This window comes from Motacilla alba, chromosome 11 (assembly GCF_015832195.1).
Source record: "Motacilla alba alba isolate MOTALB_02 chromosome 11, Motacilla_alba_V1.0_pri, whole genome shotgun sequence".
Taxonomy (NCBI): Eukaryota; Metazoa; Chordata; class Aves; order Passeriformes; family Motacillidae; genus Motacilla; species Motacilla alba.
In genome coordinates this window covers 10,312,292-10,331,351 of record NC_052026.1, presented here as the reverse complement: position 1 = coordinate 10,331,351, position 19,060 = coordinate 10,312,292, and the positions used below count along the sequence as shown (strand labels likewise).

Genomic DNA, 19,060 nt, shown 5'->3' with positions numbered 1-19,060 from the left:
AGCCTTCTGGGATATACATTCTACAACACTTCACAAATACAGATTCTTTGGACTGTTCTTTCAGTTTTTAATAGACATGTCAGTTTAACCATACCAAAAGATGCAAGAATTAATTTGATATTTCCACAGATATTGCTATACTTTAAATAGTTTAAAATAACCTTGATTTAATTAATCAGCTCATCATTCTCAAAATTGTTTCAAGCACAAATCCGCTTTATAGCAATTGACACAACAGCATTGCCCTAACTCTAAGGAAACTGGACTTTTGAGGCAAAATAGCCCTAGCTTAAGTAAAATTTCAAGCAGTTGAAAAGAATTGTCTGCTTAAAGCTCTTTTTCAGGATGGTCTAACAGTTATCTCCTTTATCTCATGTCTAAATAATTAGGAAAGACAAAGTTAATTATTTATGCTTCAGAAAAATATAATGTCAGAATTTTCAGGATCTAACAAGACACACTTCACTGACCTGATTTAAATAAGTTAACATTGATTTTCTAAATTTCATCTTCTATTGACATTAAACCCAATACCAACAGATTTCTACCTTCTTCATGAATACTTAGGAGCTTTAGGCCAAAAATACCTTAATGAGCTTGACCTGCAAACAGCCAAAACTAGACCAAAGTTATGGGGTTTACGCTCTTTTAAAAAGGCTCCCAGGCCTTTTAAAGAAACTTTTCCAGTTTCTCTCATGAATGTTCACTTATGATTTCACTCATTTGGGGCTCAGATTTCAGTTTTTAAACAATGTAAAAACCAGTGTCTCTTTGGCAACAGGACATCAATTTCCCTTGTAGTCTCATACCTCTAACAACAAAACTTTCAAAATTTATTTATGCAAACAACAGAGAAGATTATTATGTAAGGAACCCACAGGAGAGACATCTAAATTTCACTGCCATCGTACAAAACATGAAGATACCCTGAAATGCATTCTACTCAAATATTGATAAAGACTGCAACAGAAATTTTAGTCCTTAAGTCCAGTTTCTGATTAACAGGAAGCAAAGCTTCCTCTACAGAATTGCATAGAAGTACTATTTAAAACTTAAAGTACATTTAACATTTTGAGATGTTCCAGCTCTACAATTCAAATCAACTCTCTAAGTTATATATATTTCATCACACACAGCAATAGGAAATTACTAACAACCACTTCTAAATTAATTGTTACAAATTATAAATGCTCTGGAATGCTACCCAGAAAAGGTCTTGAATGTGACACCAATTATTTCTAGAATACAAGAAATATTGTTACTTGTATCAACTAAGTCCATGATTAAACTCTCGAAGTTGCACAACCCACTGGTACATCAGAATTTCAAGACATGACTCAAGACATGTCAGCCTTTTGTGCACCAAAAGGCCCTGGACAAGTGGAGAGCAGGGTTAAATGCAGAGCTTGAACCATGAGTGCCTGAAGTGGTCAGAAGGAATCTCTTGATACGGATCATACATCCTGTGATACCAAGGGCTCACACAACAAACAATCTCTGCCTTTCTTCATAACCTTGTTCATACTGTAAACCAGCTTCTTCTTTCTACCACTGAGTATATTTTATCAGTAGCTAGAAATGTCAAATACTTCGGTGGTAAACAGAACTATCCTGGCCTTTTTTATTTTCCTACACACCAGTACTAAAGAAGGTGACAATGTAATCTGCCCCAGGCAACTCCATCACCATCCACAGTAGACAGGTCATTTTCCTTTTTATCAAAGAGGAGAGTAGGTCATCACATTTTAGTAGATGTTGACACCCCTGCTAGTAAAAAGAGATAAGAATTCAGTGCCCTTAAGGTGCCCTAACCTCTATTTTACCTAATACAGATATTTCACAGCTCTTACTATAAAGGCAGAAGACAGATTTGTTCCCTGAAAGAATGCACTACAAAGGTCTCAACCTTTGTGACAAGCTGCTATTTTGTATTGCAGAGGGTATAGGTGACAACAAAGCACTTCCCTTAAGGTATCTACCTCTCTTTTGTTTTGGGTAATAGGATTTATTTTGTTCCTATGACACCACAGAGCATCATGGATGTTTAACCTCTCAAATACACTTCTGTGGCTTTTGAACACTTTTGGAAGTTGAAATAAAAAGCACATGGACACCTCCTGCCATCCCCAGAACAACTTCAGAAGTTTCTTTGCTTGATTAAATGATTAAAACATTTTGCTTTCAGCCAGGATATTCTTAATTCAGAACACAAAACAAAATAATGACACTTAACTGCTGTCAACTTTATTCATCGTGTTTTCACTTTCAAATTCTAATGTCTAAAGAAAGTTAGAAAACACTTTTATAGTGCTCCTTTTATCTTTTAAGGCAATGGGAAAAGACACCAGCTCCCAATAGTTAATGAGAACTTACTTTTTATTGTATTTTATGTTAATAAAATTTCTCCATATCCTTTTAAAAATAGTGATAAGATAAAAAGATCTGCAGAGCAAGAGCAAAAACATTGCAAACTCTTAGTTATGACACAGACTGGACAGAATTCACAGAAGTATTTCCATTTAAATGGAAAAATATAAAGATATGAACACACAATAAACTGCATAATGATGCCTAGTTTCTTCTGCATATCAGTGTAAAATGTTGCTTCAAATTAGGAAAAAAAGCAGCCTCTGGTTAGAGAAGGAATAGGTATTCCATACTTCAAGTAAAAAAATAAATTTGTGGTTGAAGATTTTAAACTTTTTTCCCTCAGTAACTCAACTACAAAGAGTATTATTAACTCCCAGCAGAAATTAAACCTTCATTTGTACAGTGAAAGAAATAGCAACATTTTTCTGGAAGTAAAAATAAAATTCCTTTCGTTTGAAAATAGTTGGGTCAGTTTTTCTGTTAATTTTCACAGAATTTTATTTAACTGTGGAGGCTGAAAAAGAGTTCTGAATTCAGAGACCATATCACACAATGACTCATTACTGAAATGCTATTTTAACACAATGACTCATTAATGAAATGCTATTTAGTTGTCTACTTAAATGCACTTAAATTATTCCACATTTGCATATTTACACACTTTGAAAATTCATTCATTTTTCACAAAAGCATACTTCATATATATACATTACTCCAGAAAGGGGAAACATAAACTAAAACGTACTAACAGCAACTTCATGGGCAGGATAAAGAATTTAGAAGATAATAGTTTTAATATCTAGTAACAGACCACTTCATTCGCCAAAGAATTTTCTACATTTATGGCACACGTGTACACACAAACCAACACCTGATTGCATCCATTTTATACTTTATTTCAGAGTAGCCACATATCAAGACACTGGCAAAGACTAAAAGAGTTGGGCTATTAAACAGCAACAGCATTTATCTTTAAAAGCAAGAAGACCAAAAAGATCTCCATGTTACAATCTAGTATTTTAAATCATTGACTCTGAGCTGAGGTCTCTTGCAAATGATACTGTGAGCAGAAAAAATAAAATATGGTTCAGAAAACACACTGAGGGCAAAACTATTATGAAAATAATACTTTTTTGTTTCTAGGCAATCTAACCAATAACCACTACTATGACTCTACTGTTTTTACTTAATTAGCATGAAGATATTTTGAAACTTGAAGGGAAAAAAAAAGTAATTTTATAGCCAGTTTGCAAGATAATACTACTTTTCTGGTTTGGAAAGAAGTCATTATGGTCATTATGAACAAGCTCTAGTGAATCTCTGGTTTTTAGATGATATTTTGTGATGTCATTTTAATATACCATTTCAATTCCAAAGGAACTGATATATTTTGAGAGAAAACAGACAAGTTTCAAATCCAATAGAATAAACTTCAGTTACAGACAGCTGTTGCCCAAGTGAATAGCAAATATTCTGCTAAAGCAGGATATGACACTTCCAAGCAGGAAGCAATTCAAAGTATTTGTTAATATATGATAGATTGCAGAAGTGATTTACCTACACCCCAAGTTTATATGCACAATTAACCCATGGGTACAATCCCCATTCGTTAAATTAAGTACGAGGTTCATCCCAAATCTCTTTGGGATTCATTATCAGAAAATACACAGATTTCTGCCTATTAAATATTTTCAATGTCAAGCATTTATTACTTAGTGAATTTCAGCCTGGCTCCTCATGTTGAATTTTGATGCTCTTTTATGCACTGTATTCGTACTCGAGAGAAAAATGACCATTTTGTATTGCCTTTGGGTTTTTTTTTACGATAAATTCTATTTTCTCGTCAACTCTTTTAGATGGGGGAAGAAAAAGTACCTGAAATAAACATTTCAGTCATTTTAAGTTTGCACAAGTGCTTTACAAATCACACAGCCTGACCTCCTTCTATGATATTACATTACAGCAAGATCCAAAATAACATTCCAGTTTGACAGCTAACCTCAGGCACCACTGGTCTGGTATCTCGCTGCTTATACTGCTGGCTGAAAAGCTGATAGGATACGCAAGACAAGCTGAGAGTTTAACTGGCAGAGCTGTTCAAATCTAAATTGTGCTATTTGAAACTTAGACCACAGGAGACAACAGTTCACTTTTTACCATGGCAGCAGAATCAACCTCTTGGCCCTGTGAAACTCATATGAATACATTTAGCACACACAAAAAATATCTCCCTATATTATGATCAAAGACATATTCAACACACATTTTTTTTATGCACATTCGATCGTCCTGTTGACAGTGCTGGAAGTTAAGTAATATGGACTGCTGCACATAGGTTTCAAACCTTGCTGGAGCCCAATGGCAGGCTACTTCTGACAGTCAAATAATGACAAGCACGTTGCAGGCCAATGCCCGTCATTCACCAACATCTTGGCCTGCTCCAAGCGTTGCGCGGCAACAAAGTGGGCGGTCAAAGGTTAAGTTCGAAGAAGACAGCGATGAAGGGCAACTGTCATGCACCACTGAGTACTGTGAGGCAGCAAGGAGTGGTTGTCTTCTCAAGAACATGCAAAATGTTCTCATTCTGTCCAGGCAGACACATATTTGAAGGTCCTAAATGAGACCACTGCCAATTCACGGAGAGCCAAACTGACAGCATGCCATTCAAACTGTCTCTCTCAAATTTAGGTTTTTTTTTATTATTTCAAATCACAAATGCATGCAAAGTATAACATTAAACAGAACTCCCAGTAGTTCTTTTAAGCAAGCCACATTTGGCAGGGTGGAAAGAGTGAGGGGAAAGACATCTAAACTTTTTCCCGTTTCGTTCTTTAAATTGAGAAGTTCAATCATTTCACAAGAAATTCTACCATTTTCTTGTATGCCTGCATTTATTTCCAAAATTACATCTGTTGTAAACCTTGTTCTAAATACTGGTATATCTTCCAGTATTAAAAAAACAGAGTCTAAAACCTTACAGTTAGGTCTAGTACCCAGAATTTTAATCCTGCATTTGTATATTAATATCACAATAGAAGCATACATTAAAATATGCAAAATAAATACTTTGCATCAGTCTCTAAATATTCTAAGCATTTCTGTTATAAATGGCCCAATAACAGTATATTCTGTTTGTTTAAAAGCACTGTTTCGTGTGGAGTTATGGCTTGAACAGCATGATTAACAATCAAATTGCATTATTTTGCATAAAACATATACATCTTACTTTTAAACCATTGCCAGTATGTATATTTTTTTACATACATATTTAAATTATGTGATCATGGTCATGTTTGCCTCTATTAACATATAAAAGACTCCAGGAAAAATAGAAATACTTTTTTCTATTAGATAAACAGTGATGTGTCTCATCTTTCATATGAATGAACGCTTGACACTAAATTTAATCAGGCTGACAAAGGATCAAATGGGTAAGCTCTCTGTGCCCTTTTCATGAACAGTCCATCTCTCCTGCACTTACAGGGCCAACCATTGCCCTCTCACAAAACAGTCAACATGCAAAGTGCTTGTTTCTTTCACTGGGTCACTGGCATCCTCCTGCCTGCAACATTACTGCTTTGACCACCTTCTGTCATGGCACCAAGCCTTTAAAGACCCTAATCACAAACTGTGCTCTGTAAACGGAAGAAAAAATGACTTCTCATTATTTATGAGGAATACGTTTGGATCATAAAGCATAAACCCATGTGTCTGACACATATACAGACACACACAGAGCACAAACTCCTTTAGATAGGCATTACATTGATATGTTCTATTCACAAGTCATAATATCAACACTTATCAAATCACAGAAATCACAGATAATGACCAATCTACTGTCCTGATCACACTGAATTACTTTCAGAATTTTTTTAGAACTTTCACTAGCCAGAACCATAAAGTTATACTTCAACTTTTTTTGGACTGAATAACGAATTTCAAAGCTTTTCTACATAGGCAAAATGGTCCTAGGTAAGGCAGAAATTGTAAATTTGGGGAAGGATCATCAATGTGACAACACCACCTTGTGCACTAGACCATGGCACTAAGTGCCAAAGGCAGCCTTTTCTTAAACACCTCCAGGGACGGTGACTCCACCACCTCCAATGCCAAATCACTCTTTCTGTGAAGAAATACCTCATTAACATAAGGCATTTTTAAAACAGTTCAGGGAGGGCTGACCAGTATCTACAGTTCATTACAAAAGTTTAAGCTATAACAGCACTAAGAACTTTGCCATATACTCTCATCAGGCACAACTTGCTACAGTCAAGTGATTACAAGTTTTCTGAAGTACCAGTTCCCATGGTCAGAAAATTTCCTACAAGTTTCAACAATACTGGAGAAAAGCTAATGGAATCTAACTTCAATATATTAATATCAAGAATGCAAAGAAACTCACAAGAAGAAAGCCTTTTTAAAATAATACCCCATGGCACACTCAAGCAAAATAGGCATCCAGGAATATGAGCTTTTACTGATGCAAGTAAAAGATTTTTGAAGTTTTTTAAAATGGAATACAAGTCTGTGAAAAAAAAAAACCATTGGCTGTACTCATAATCTGCTTTTATTTCATTTATGCCTATTTATAAATGCTTTCCATAAACACTTTCTATTGAATCAAGATTGATAGTGTCCATATGAATATATCACGGACTATTTTCCTGGAGAGCAGCAACAGAGGCTCAAGAAATGACAGCCACCACATACCAGATGGTCCCAAGCTTGACAATGCAGAAGCTTAATGGCTTCTGATTTAAAGAATGGGGGAAGGCTACACAAACCAACAGTTGTTCCTGTAGTTTTCCCCAACTACCACCTTCTGCATGAAGTTTAAAAAGAAACAAACCACCAGTATGGTACCCATTTTACATTTCACGTGCCAGAGGCAAGAAAGCAGAGCACTGAACATCCATAAAAGATAACTGACTACTGAACTAATCATCACAGTAAAACATCCAAACCAAAACAGTTTCCCTTCTCCATTACCACAGATGCAGAGAACCACATAACTGATTCAACCCATCTTATTCTAAATAACTGACATGACAATGGCAGGAAAGTGGGGAATAGAACTGGCTTTTGATCTTACCTCCTGTCAAGTCAGTTACATTATACTCAGCAAATGTAGTATCTGAAATAACAAATTTAGTAAAAAGTTATTTTTTGGCTCCTACATGGATAGAAGACAGAATTGGATTTTTTACAAGTTCATAATAGCTTCAGTACATGAATAAAGTTTTCTTCTACATTTTAGAAAACATCCAGGCTTACACAAACAGTTCCAAACTCATCAGAGCTTTCCTATAATTTCTGGTGGTTTTATATTATATACTAAAATACGACACTTACATGGTCTCAGAATACACAATAAAATATTTTACCTGAAATTAATCTAATTGGAACACCTTTCCACATATTTTTGCAGAAATGTCTTGCAAAAGTGATATGTTTGACAAATGCTCATTTTCTTTAAAACTGCTTATTAAGAATTTCTGTTTAGACTCTGACTTAAAGTAACTTTTCCAACTCAGAAAGATGGCCATTTACCTGATGCTTATATGTACAGTTTACAATGAAGTCCCAAAACCAATTTCTCCTACCTAACATCATTAGACTAAATAGTTTGTTCTGGTTTTATTCAGTGATTACATACATACATATACATCATAGCTCAGTTCAGTATTTTACTAACTGCAGTTGTTTGCCATCACATGTTTTGGATATCAGACAATGAAGTATTTCCTATAAGCACACAAGCATCATTACCTGCTACACTGACATAATTTAAACTAGAAGTAAACACAGAATAGAATCTGAAGATTTTTCCAGGTCCTGAGTGCACATCCCAAATCAGTAAGATTGGTCTTCTATAAACCTTAAGTGCTTGTGAAAATCCTACCTATTTCCATCAGAGTAAAAAAAACCTACTAAATGTGCATTTGAACATGTATTTTACCAGTTAAAATTATACCAGTTAGAACGATATCTATGTGTATGGGTTTACATGGCAGTAATAGCAATGTTTTCCATTCCAAAAGTTGCTTAAACTTACTTTTTTGGAGATAAAAACCTTTATTTGATCTTCACCTCCTTTTTTTTTCCCCCATAAACATATGCAGGGTATGCATAATCATGATTTATCACTGGCAAGATCCAGTGCATGAAATTTCTGCACTCAGAGGACAGAATACCCATGAGATGTGGGAGATTTTAAATAAAATCTTATGCCAGCAAAGAATAGAATCTCTTAATATTATGAGGTGTTTGATTTCAATACAATTTTAAACCTTAGAACAGAATCAACAATGTATTTTAATCAGGTACCTTTTCAAGTATTCACTGCATGAAGTACCAGTTGCCTGAGGGCTATGAAATAATACTAAAAACTTTATAATCATTCATTGATTTAGTTTTGAGCATAGTATATCATTTGAATCCAATGGGAACATAAAGAGCTATTTGTGAGGTCAACCACAGTACAGACAGAGGCTGACATGATATCGATGGCAAGGTGGAAAGAAATTGCCAAATACAGCAGATCAATACCTCGTTTCACTGTTACACCCTTCTGCAGACATAAAATATCTATCTTTACAGCTACGAAAATAATAATAATGAAAGTGGGAGATAAATGCTTCCCTCAAGGTAAACTATTTGATTAGCTGAGGGCAGAGGTGACAAGAGCAGTTACACTAAAGTAACTTTACAGTCTTAAATAAAAATGGTGGGAAGAGCAGCAGATAAAAGGACAAAATGAAGCTGGACAAGTTCTAGGAGATAAAGATGTAATTCTTTTGGAAATTGGGGTAGCATGTATACAAAGGCAAAAAACTGCTAAGTTAAATAAGGTAGAGCAGAGATTCTTCCCATAATCAGACTCCAGTAAATAATCACAACTGTTTTGAAATTACAGCACTATAACTTTCTATCCAGAAGGCCTCAAATATATGCTTAATTTGGGCCATACTTTAAATGCCAATAAATGCTCATAACCATGTTTTGCACTTCACTAGAGAACCTAACAGAATACAGTAAAACACTACAGTGCTTTTCAGCCTTGGCTGGAGGAAAGAGAATCATCTGATACTTTGGATGCTCTTGGTCATTACAAGTAATTAAATAATTTAGAAAATGGATGAATTATTAAAAGCATGACAGCCCAACCCTGCTTTGGCTGAAGGCTGCATAAGTTTGATCATCAACTGCCAGGGAGGAGAAACAAGCTTTAGGCAATCACTGTTTGACCAGTCTAGCTTTCACTAACCTGGGTCAGCTGAAACTGAATCTTCTCTGATGCAAAAGAAAAAAAGTATGATAATTATTCATCAAATGTTTTCAAAATCTAAAAATAAAGTTGGAAGTAGGCCCTGTACTGCACCTCCAGTAGAGATGTTTCACTACTGCTTTCTTTAAAAAAAGCTAATTTCCATCTGAAACTTTCAAGATTATAAGCTCAGAACTAGAAGACTAAAGAGTTTGGGTGGCTAACTAGTTTCCTGAAACTGAATAATCTGCTAACAAGCTTATCAAGATTTCTCTTCAGAAAGATATTAGTTCAAACCCCAAAATTCAATTTACATGAAGTTTTATTTTTCTACAGAAAACAGAAAGGATTTTCAAAACATGTTTTTCATCATTTCTGTGTGCAAATTTAATTTTCCTGAATGCTACAAGCTATGGAAATATTTGAAAAATAATGTAAAGAACTATCACCACCTTTTTAGAAATGCATGTCTAACAGTGGATTTTTAAATGACTGTTTTCTTTGTCTCAGTGTTGCTGTTTGAGAACATATTCATGTTTAATGACAGTCTAGGTTTGAAAACTAGAGTAAAGAGGCTGCTCACCAGGGAAAGTGGAATGTAGCAAGAACCATATGCTGTATTCATATTCTTCCTTAGAACAGAGGGGAAAATTTAGTGTTCTGAGGCAGACAAGGAATCACAATCCCTCTAAAGGTATTGATGCTCCAATACCTTTTAGGAACTGTGAAGTCTCTCCAAATGATACAAGTTGAATGGGTTAAAGTATAATGAAGAAATAAAGTAGAGGGGTGATTAGATATATAAAAAAATACTCTTTTACCAGAGCAAATATCTAATTTAGACAACAAAAAATTTTTCTAAAATGCATGGCCTATCAGAGTCTCTAAAATAAACAACAAGTGGGGCAGCTTGCCCCAAATCTAGGGTGCTCCTTGCCACCATGAGCTGGCAGGACACCCATGGCTGTCACCCATCAGGAGCAGAGCAGTGAGCCCAGTGAAAGGTCAGGGTTCATGGAACCATCTCCCACACTGAGGTCCCACAGGGTGCAGTGCACTTGGAACAGCCACTGCACTGAGGCTGTGTGAGTTAGAGACGTGAGCTTCCTTTTCAAACATTCAAGACTATGAAAAAATGGACAAAACAGAGACGGGGGGAAATAAAAGGGAAAAGAAGCCTTCCCATATTCAGAACTGGGACATTCACAGCTCACCATATGACTGTCTCACGTAGTGGACCACCAGGACAGAAATAAACTGAAGACCTTTAGATCCCTGGCATTGAACTTCCCTTACACTGCTCTCATCCCCAAGAGCCTCCCAGGCCATCATCCACATCCACCATACAGTTGTGTTTTGTGCAGCCATTCTCCTCACATCCTTAGCTCCAAGATCTTCATAGATTTCAATATGTGAAGTATAGATCTGTCCTTATTTACAGCAAAAAACAAGTGACTGAATGCAAAACAACATTTAATAAATCTGCAGAGCCTAAAGTACCAATATAATTCCGAGCAGGAAGATAGACATGCACTTCTTAATTAAGTGGGTGATGTTTTAGTTAAAACAAAAAGACAACCCTGGGCCATAGCTAAGATTAAGCACATTCTCTTGCAAAGGAAACTCTGACTATTATCGATGTAAAGGCTTTAAATCACAAAAAATAAACCATCTAATAGTCTGTATTCAATAGTAAGTAGAAAGTCAGGACACAGACTGATTTGGATTAACACATTTTCAGTTATAACAAGTAATTTTACAGAGGATTAGTATCTTGATGGTCTGATCAATACTAGGCACTGCTGCTATTACAGATGAAGAGAAAATTACCCCTCCAGTAATAAAGTGTGTGTCTCGGTTCTCCTTCATTTGCCGAGTCCATTACTGTAATGGTTCCAGCATTAGCAGCTGAGGCAATTTAAACAGCAGGAATGTGATGAATTTAAAAGCAAGAAACATTTGCCACTCATTCTTTCTTGTATTTTATTCTGCATATGCAAGGCTTCTACCTGACCATTTCCAATATACAAATCACATGTTATGTGACTATCAACACTATTTCTTAATTATTGTCCCATTAATAATGGGAAGGTCCTATAATGTGATTACCACAAAAATTGCTACTGGCATATTGGTTGCTGATTCTGCTAAAACTTGCACGCCATTTACCTAAGCAGAAATATGACATGACAAGAAGCTTATTTAACTGCAGCTAAGCTGTTTCATTAATTTTCCTAAATACAACTTCTAAAAGAATCTAATCTGTCAATTAGAAATTTTTGTTTTGTTTGGCTCCTTTTAATAATGTTTTTTATCTAAAGAGGTAGGACACTCACGGGAAACAATAAATCATTATAATATTAGAACAAACCATGGTAACAATGTTAAAGTTTTTAAACTTCATTGTATGGTATGGGCACCATCTTTCAGCATGAAGTCTAAAACTAAACCCTTAATCATGTTTTGAAGTGCTTTGAGAATACTTGCCTAATTTTCCTTGAGCATTAATATGATGAAACAACCTGTTTTACCTTGTAAAGATGTATTATTTTGCAGGCATCAAAAATAAGGATGATGCAGGAAATAAGACCTTCAATGATATCTCAGCCGAAACTCAGTATATTCCCTTCTCTCCTTGTAAATAAAATACATACAAAGCTTTGTGTCATTTAAAGCTTTATATTTCTTTGCTACTTTGTCCAACATGTCTCACAAATGTGACACTGCATATGAATATCTTTGTAAAAGCCCTTGTGAATATTCAGATATGTGCACATTGATGCATTTATTATTTGTACATCAATAAATTTATTGGACTGGGGTCCCAGCTGTGCTGGGAGCTGTACAAACATAACAGCAGTGTCTATGGAATACATTCTCTGCAGCCAGTATTCACAGTAATGTGAATTAGCATAAACAGCTACATAAGGTAATTGTGAACTAGCTTTAGTGGTTTATTCCAAAGACCCATCAAGGTAATACCTTTACTTTCAAAGAAAATAATACTCCACACTAGCTGAGTATTCTCTCTTTCACCTGGTAATGTTACAGGGTGTTAACATGCAAAGAGTGGTAGAGGAAGCATATACAGGAAATAACTAGAACTTGGCCTCTCTCATACTGAAACTAAATTTTTTAAAAGTCCACTTTTATTCAAAATCTCAAGAACATTAAGCCTTACATTAAATAATAACTTTTTAAACTCATCAATCAAGATAATAAACATTCTAAAAGCAAAAAGTTTTCTTCCCAAGTCTAAAAGGAGCAAATAACCTACTTAAATCACCAGATAGGAAGTTTGTTTGGTTTTACTTTGCATGATACATTTCTACACCGAGTGAAAAAGAAGTGACCAACTTGGACCAACAGTGTAAAGAAAAAAGAATCAAAATAACTGTAAACTGTATTAATCAAAATGGAATTCTAAGCTAAAACAAATAAGCATGAACAATCCCTCAACAGACTGTTTCACAAAAATGCCTTTTCAGCTAATGAGCAACATCTACTCTAACAGTTCTGGTTTTATGCACAGCAGTAATATTTTCTATGGGGAAGACCAGAGTAGTTAATGGCTTGCAACAGCTCCACAGTTATCTTCAGAAATTTCAGAATAGTTGTGTTTTGCTGTCCACTTAAGACTCAGAGAAATATTCTACAGGACATTAGCATGCCCAATATGATGTTTAGAACAGATGAGTAGTTGACTTCTGGCTCTGGTTTTCCTACTTTTCTTTCAGACCCTCTTCCCAAGAATGAATATGCATTCTCCTCCTCTTGACTTGGAACACCAAATAATAGCACAAACAATTTCATTTCTGCTACACATTTAATCTTACTCAACCCAACTGAGTGATCTGCAAAGTGCAGTGCTGTATGACAGCACTGCACTCTACAGAACTTCTACCACATGTACTTGGAACAGAAATGTTCTCCTATAACAGCATAAATCAAAACTTGCTATATACAAGAAAATGCAAGCCAGAGAAAAGTTTATCACATATAAGAAACATACTACATAATTACAAAGCAAAAGCCAATCAGTGGGATTCTGATAGACAGCATTTAACTGTACACAATTATAGCAAAACAAGAACTTTTATTCAGGATTTAATTCTGGAAAACAAGAGACATTGCCAGAAGACACACAATCCAAACCAGCTTCTTTATCCAACCACTTCCCTCTCAGTAGTAGGCCTCATAAATCTTAGTCTCCAGAAGAGGTTGGGTTAACCTCACTAATATGTGGTTTGCTAAAAAATATTTTAATCAGTATCTAAATGGAAGTCTTGGCAGAGCTACTACAATAAAGACACTGTTCCTTTGTCTTCAGCATTTCTCAGGTGATCAACATAAGCTAAGAATGGCTAAACCCAAGGACTGAAAGGTGACCTGGCACACTGCCAGGAGCACAGAGATTATATCTCCAATTAAGTTGTAGAAAACCATCAGTATGAGGATGCTTCCATGGGAAAAAAACCCACTTATGTTCCTTCTAGCATATCCCCTCCTTTTCCCATTGGTGCTTTCTCTTTTGGCAGCCTTTATTCTAAACCATTCTACAGGCTCATTTTGCTTCACTTTTAATAAACTCAGCTTCTCTCAAGTCATACCCAGTCTACCACAACCCTCTAAGGCATTCTATAAGTATTAACACCTTTAAACTATCTGTAGGAATCTTTTATCTTTCATCCTTCTCTGTCTTGCACCCACAACACTGAGTTGTATAGCAGTATTCTTCCACTTGACCTCAAGTTTTTCTCATACACTGCTCTTGACACCTCTTCAAGTGCCTTTCCTCCTACAGCCTTTGCCATTGTAGTTCACAGCATCATCCTTTCACCCCTCACAGGTATCCTTAAACTATTATCTTATTAAAGGTCATTTCCTAATGCAAGTGATTCCCAAATACATTCAAGAAGAGCCATTGACAAGACAAAGGCTCTTAGATGGACGGCACAAATGTACAGGCTAAAAGAAGTATGGGTTGAGGTTCTTTCTGCAACGTATTGGATGGGACATCTGCACATGTTCTGACATACATGGAAAGGGCAGAACACAAATGTAACACTGAAATTGCTGTCCCTCGGATAGCAGAAAATTACAAAAATGATCAGGTAGTCCTTAAGGAGTTGTTATGAAACTTACTAGGACAAAGAGGCCCTAAAGTTTTCTAGTAAAATACTCAGTTGCTAACTTACATCAGACCTTTTCCCTGCCTTTGCAGGGAATAGTATATTTAATACTGCATAGTAAACTAGCAGCAATACCAAAACCAGCATGTTCCCTGTTCAGTTGTACGAGATTAGCATTTTCAAAGGCATTTTCTAAATTTATAATGTAATTAGCCTTCCTTTCACGAACACCTCTAATATCAGTACCGTGCTTTCAAACAAGTCACTTACTGGTTCTCAGTACTACTGTTTTGTAAACAAAATCAGCAGAAGTACAACAACCATCAAGAGCTGAAGTAAAATATTGTACAATGCAGTAAAACAAGCCCTTCAAAGGCACCTGAAACAGCAAACATTCAGCACTCCTGTTTGTTTCCACAGACAGTGAAATAGCATCTTCAATGTAAGCATGTAACATCATTGCATCTAAACACGTGAGCAAGAAAAGAAACATTATAAAGCTCGGGCGGTATAAGAGACTTAAAAATATTTATTTAGATCAGGCTTAGTGTAGAGTACTTTCAAATTTAAGAATTAGGCGCAGTTGCATAGTGCATCATCTCACTGTGAATGTTTCGACAAAAACATACAGTCCTTGCATCATTTTTTTCATACACCACAGAACTCTCTTTTAAATGGAAATATCTTGCCCAGATGGCACACGCCTTTACCACTAGCTCCTGTTAAGGCTGTGCGAGGTGTCCCTCATTCAGGGGAGGGGGTTTGGACGTTTCCAGCTCGAGCAGAGCGCCCTGCCCGGGCAGCCCGGCGGAGCCGCTGGGGGCGCGGGGCGGTGCTGGGCACACGCGGCCGTGCGGAGCTCACCCCCGGCTCCGTCACCGCGCCGAGCTCGGGCCCGGGGCTCCTTCCTTCTCACAATGAACTTCACGGCGGCCTCAGAGTCCCCTCGCTCGGGCCTCCAACACTGGAGCTACAAGAGCCCCGGCGGGCTCTGCCCCGCACAGCCCCACGAGCGGCGGAGAGGGCTGGCCACGGGCACGCACACTCCTCGGGGCTGCGGGGAGCAGGAAGCAAACGGAAGGTACCTTCAGTTCTTTCTCCCGCTCCCCTGCTCTCCTCTTCATGGTGCCGCCTTAGCCGTGCGCCCGGAGCGGAGCAGCGCCCCAGGCACCGCGGGAGCCCCGCGCAGCTCCGCCGGCAGCGGCCGGACCGCGGCTCCGCGGGCAGCGCACGGCCCCGCCCCGAACTCCAAGTCCCGGCAGGCTCAGGGCGGCCGGAAGGGGAAGGGCCCGGTTGGCAACAGCGGCAGCTGCTAACGGAGCGCCGAGGAGCCGGGGCTGGCGGGGGCTGTGAGTACGGGGGGAGCTTCTCCTCCTCTGGGCACGGCGCGGGGAGGAGCGGGGCGCTGGAGCTGCCTGGGGCTGTGGCGCCGTGCCCTGGGGCGGGCGGTCCCCGGCCGGGCAGGCGAGCAGCGGAGCTGGCGGGACCCGCGCTGCGGGCGGCTGTTCCAGACCCGGGGGGCTCCTCGCTCGGTGCCCCTGGGAAGTGGCTGGGAGCCTCAGCGTTTGGCTCAAAGTAGCCCTGTCGGCCTGTGTTTTGTGCCGGGAAGGGCTGCTGGGCTGAAGCGGGAGCTGAGCTCCTGTGCCCGAGGGCGGGACGGCGCGGGCGGCGGAGGCGTTCCCTCATGAGGCGAGCGCTGCCTTCCCTGCGGCCCTGCCCCTTCCAGCCCCGGCAGTCACCGCCGGAACCAGCGCGGCTGAATCAAAACTGGGAAGCTTTGTAAAATATGTTGAAGGCAAGACACGGTTGTTTGGATTTCTCTGTGTTGAAGTAGGACTTACAGGTCTGAGAGATGTTTCTTCCCTCAGGCAACAGTAGGATGTTGTGATCCCATTTCCTAACATTTTCTATATCTTCTCTCTTTTTTTCCCTCTCTGCTTCCCAACGCACACAGCACTGCAACACATGATATTTGAAAGATGGTATGTGTGTGTATTTCTACCAGGTTATAAATGAGATTTCTTTAGGGTACAAGACCAATGAAGTTCAAATGTGTATATTTTAAAGACTCAATAAGAGAGAGAATATAGGCTGGAAATACATTATGATAAGCTAAGATAGGTTGGTGGTTCCTCCCACCTCCTTTTTTAAATTTCCTCTATAAGGGAAGTGGGATTTTGTAACAAAAGGATCATTTTGTCCATGTCTGACACTCAAATTCAAAAACCATGTTGAAACAATTAAGTTGTAATTCTTATGATTTCACTAGAAACCTCCTCATTGGAAGTCACTTATAGCCCCATTGGCTGAGAGCTTTCAAAAAAGTAAAAAAAGGTAGTTTTGCTACCTTTGAATGATGATGGTACAAAATTACACTTCTGTGAGTTATATAAGAGTCTGGACCTAAAGCATGAGCTTTGATAAGTATTAATTTTATTGGTGTCAGACTTGTATAACAGTGCAAAGTTGTGTGCAGTTTTTTGTGGTAAATTTTAGATACAGGTGGTGAGAACCACTTTTGTAGGTAGTGAAGTGTGTAAGAGAGTTACAGTTTCTTTAACTTTAGTAGTTATGTTGAAAATTCTTGCTTATACCTAACCTGAAGTTCTTACAGGTTAATCTCAGAGGTATGGGGAATATTCCTCTCTTTGTACATTGAGTTCTCTAGCTTTGAGGAACAATCTGTGCTGAAGTGATTTTAGGGTGTCCTTTCTTGGAAATAAAGCCTGGTTTAAGTTTTTGAGGTTAAGGGTGGCATGTGCATCTGTCCAGATCCAAATACAAACTTATATCTCTCTCACTTTGTTATGCTTTCTTTTAGGAAATGCTGCACTTTCAAGTACCGTAACTTTTGTAGCAATGTTGCTGGTACAGTTTTGTCAGATGTAATCACTTTGGAAATGCTTTCAAAAGTAATACAGAGTGCTGTGGAGAAATCTCATATGCTTTTAGAAATAACGCTGGAACTGGACTGCAAGGAAAAGTAATTTTGTTTAAGTGTTTGTGATTGACACTCGGATAATATTCAAAGAGGAACTGTAACATATGTAACACATGCTTTGATGTTGGAAGTGTCCTCTCTCAAAGCAGCAGCATAACTAGTGGTTATTAGTGATTATTAAAGACCTGGGTATGTTACTAATCAGGCAAATAAGTTGCCAAGCCAAATTCTAAATCTGTAATTATATTTGGCCTCTTTAAAACCAGCAGGCATGTTTGTACTATTTCTGTCTAAAACCACTGTATCTGATAAAATGGTTGGTTTTTTCATTTTCTTTTTCTGTGGCCCACAACAGAAAAGATAGCTGAATGCTTAATTTCTGACACTTTGTAATGAAAATGAAACAATTCTTGCTCTTTCTTTTGAAAATTTTACCATCTGAGTTTTCAGGACACTTCAGATTTCAAGTTGCTTTATTTTGTCACTTCAAATCATGTCATGCTGCCAGTAAAAATTTGCTTTATGTGCATCTCTGCTGTATTAGTTTGCTTACAGCTCAAGTATTTCTGCGGTTTTGCTGCAGCCAGTAATGGATTACTACTGACAAAAGTTGTTTGTTTATTTGAGTGACGAGCATGTGTTGTTTTGTCTCTGTTTTTAAATGAGTAGATTTCTCTCATACTGAAGATAACAGGTAGCTATCCATAGTAAAGTTCTTCAGCAAATAGTGAAAACCAGTAATGTTTGTCTGTGCCTGTTACTGTTCTGGAGTTTTTGAAGCCTGATTTTGCTAGATCACAAACATTGTGGAGTCGTGCTGATAAAATACTTGTTTAGCTCTTGATGCCCAAAAAAAAGCCTCTGTCATTTTTGATTTGTGAAAGCAAGGACAACCACATTCTAGAAGGATGTATAATGATAGCATCTTCTTCTTGCTGCCATCATGAACCAAATTTAGCTAACCCTCTGGAGGTAAAAGGTTTGTTTCCCTTTGATCTCAGTTGCTGTAGCCATACTGGTACAGGGACATATAATAGGAACCACAATAATGAACCTAGACCTGAGTGAAGCCAAGGACTGCAGATAGAGCTAATTTAACAAATTGCAAAGGAGTTTGGAGGATTTTGTAAGGGCAGTGCAAAAAGAGCCGAGGATGCTGAGGAGCTGGATTCCAGTGGATATGTGTTTCCATTGGTTGCCAATTGTGCCATTGGCTGAGTGGTGTGGACATCAACATCCCAGAGTAGTATTCTCTGTCACTGACAACATTGAAACTGCAACCATTTTGTAAGTCTACAACTGTAGATCAGTTCACTTCTATAGTCATGGTAAGGAAACATTTGTTCC

General features: G+C 37.9%; 1 protein-coding gene and 1 long non-coding RNA gene across 14 annotated transcripts in view; one reads left to right on the top strand and one right to left on the bottom strand.

The window, feature by feature from the left end:
• The window catches only part of FTO (FTO alpha-ketoglutarate dependent dioxygenase), a 225,163-nt gene extending 209,132 nt beyond the window's left edge, over positions 1–16,031 (bottom strand). For 2 of the 4 annotated variants that reach the window (XM_038148559.1, XM_038148557.1), the window contains exon 1: positions 15,858–16,031. In XM_038148559.1, coding sequence (XP_038004487.1) covers positions 15,858–15,896 — 39 coding nt within the window. In that variant the 5' untranslated portion in view covers positions 15,897–16,031. Of the gene's footprint in view, positions 1–7,465; positions 7,508–15,857 lie in introns of all 4 variants that reach the window. The other 2 variants (XM_038148555.1, XM_038148553.1) reach the window with 2 other exon arrangements.
• A 16-nt stretch (positions 16,032–16,047) lies between these two features.
• Positions 16,048–19,060, top strand: part of LOC119705783 — a 48,666-nt gene continuing 45,653 nt past the window's right edge. For 8 of the 10 annotated variants that reach the window (XR_005258317.1, XR_005258316.1, XR_005258322.1 and 5 more), the window contains exon 1: positions 16,048–16,121. This is a non-coding gene — a long non-coding RNA (uncharacterized LOC119705783). The other 2 variants (XR_005258321.1, XR_005258323.1) reach the window with 2 other exon arrangements.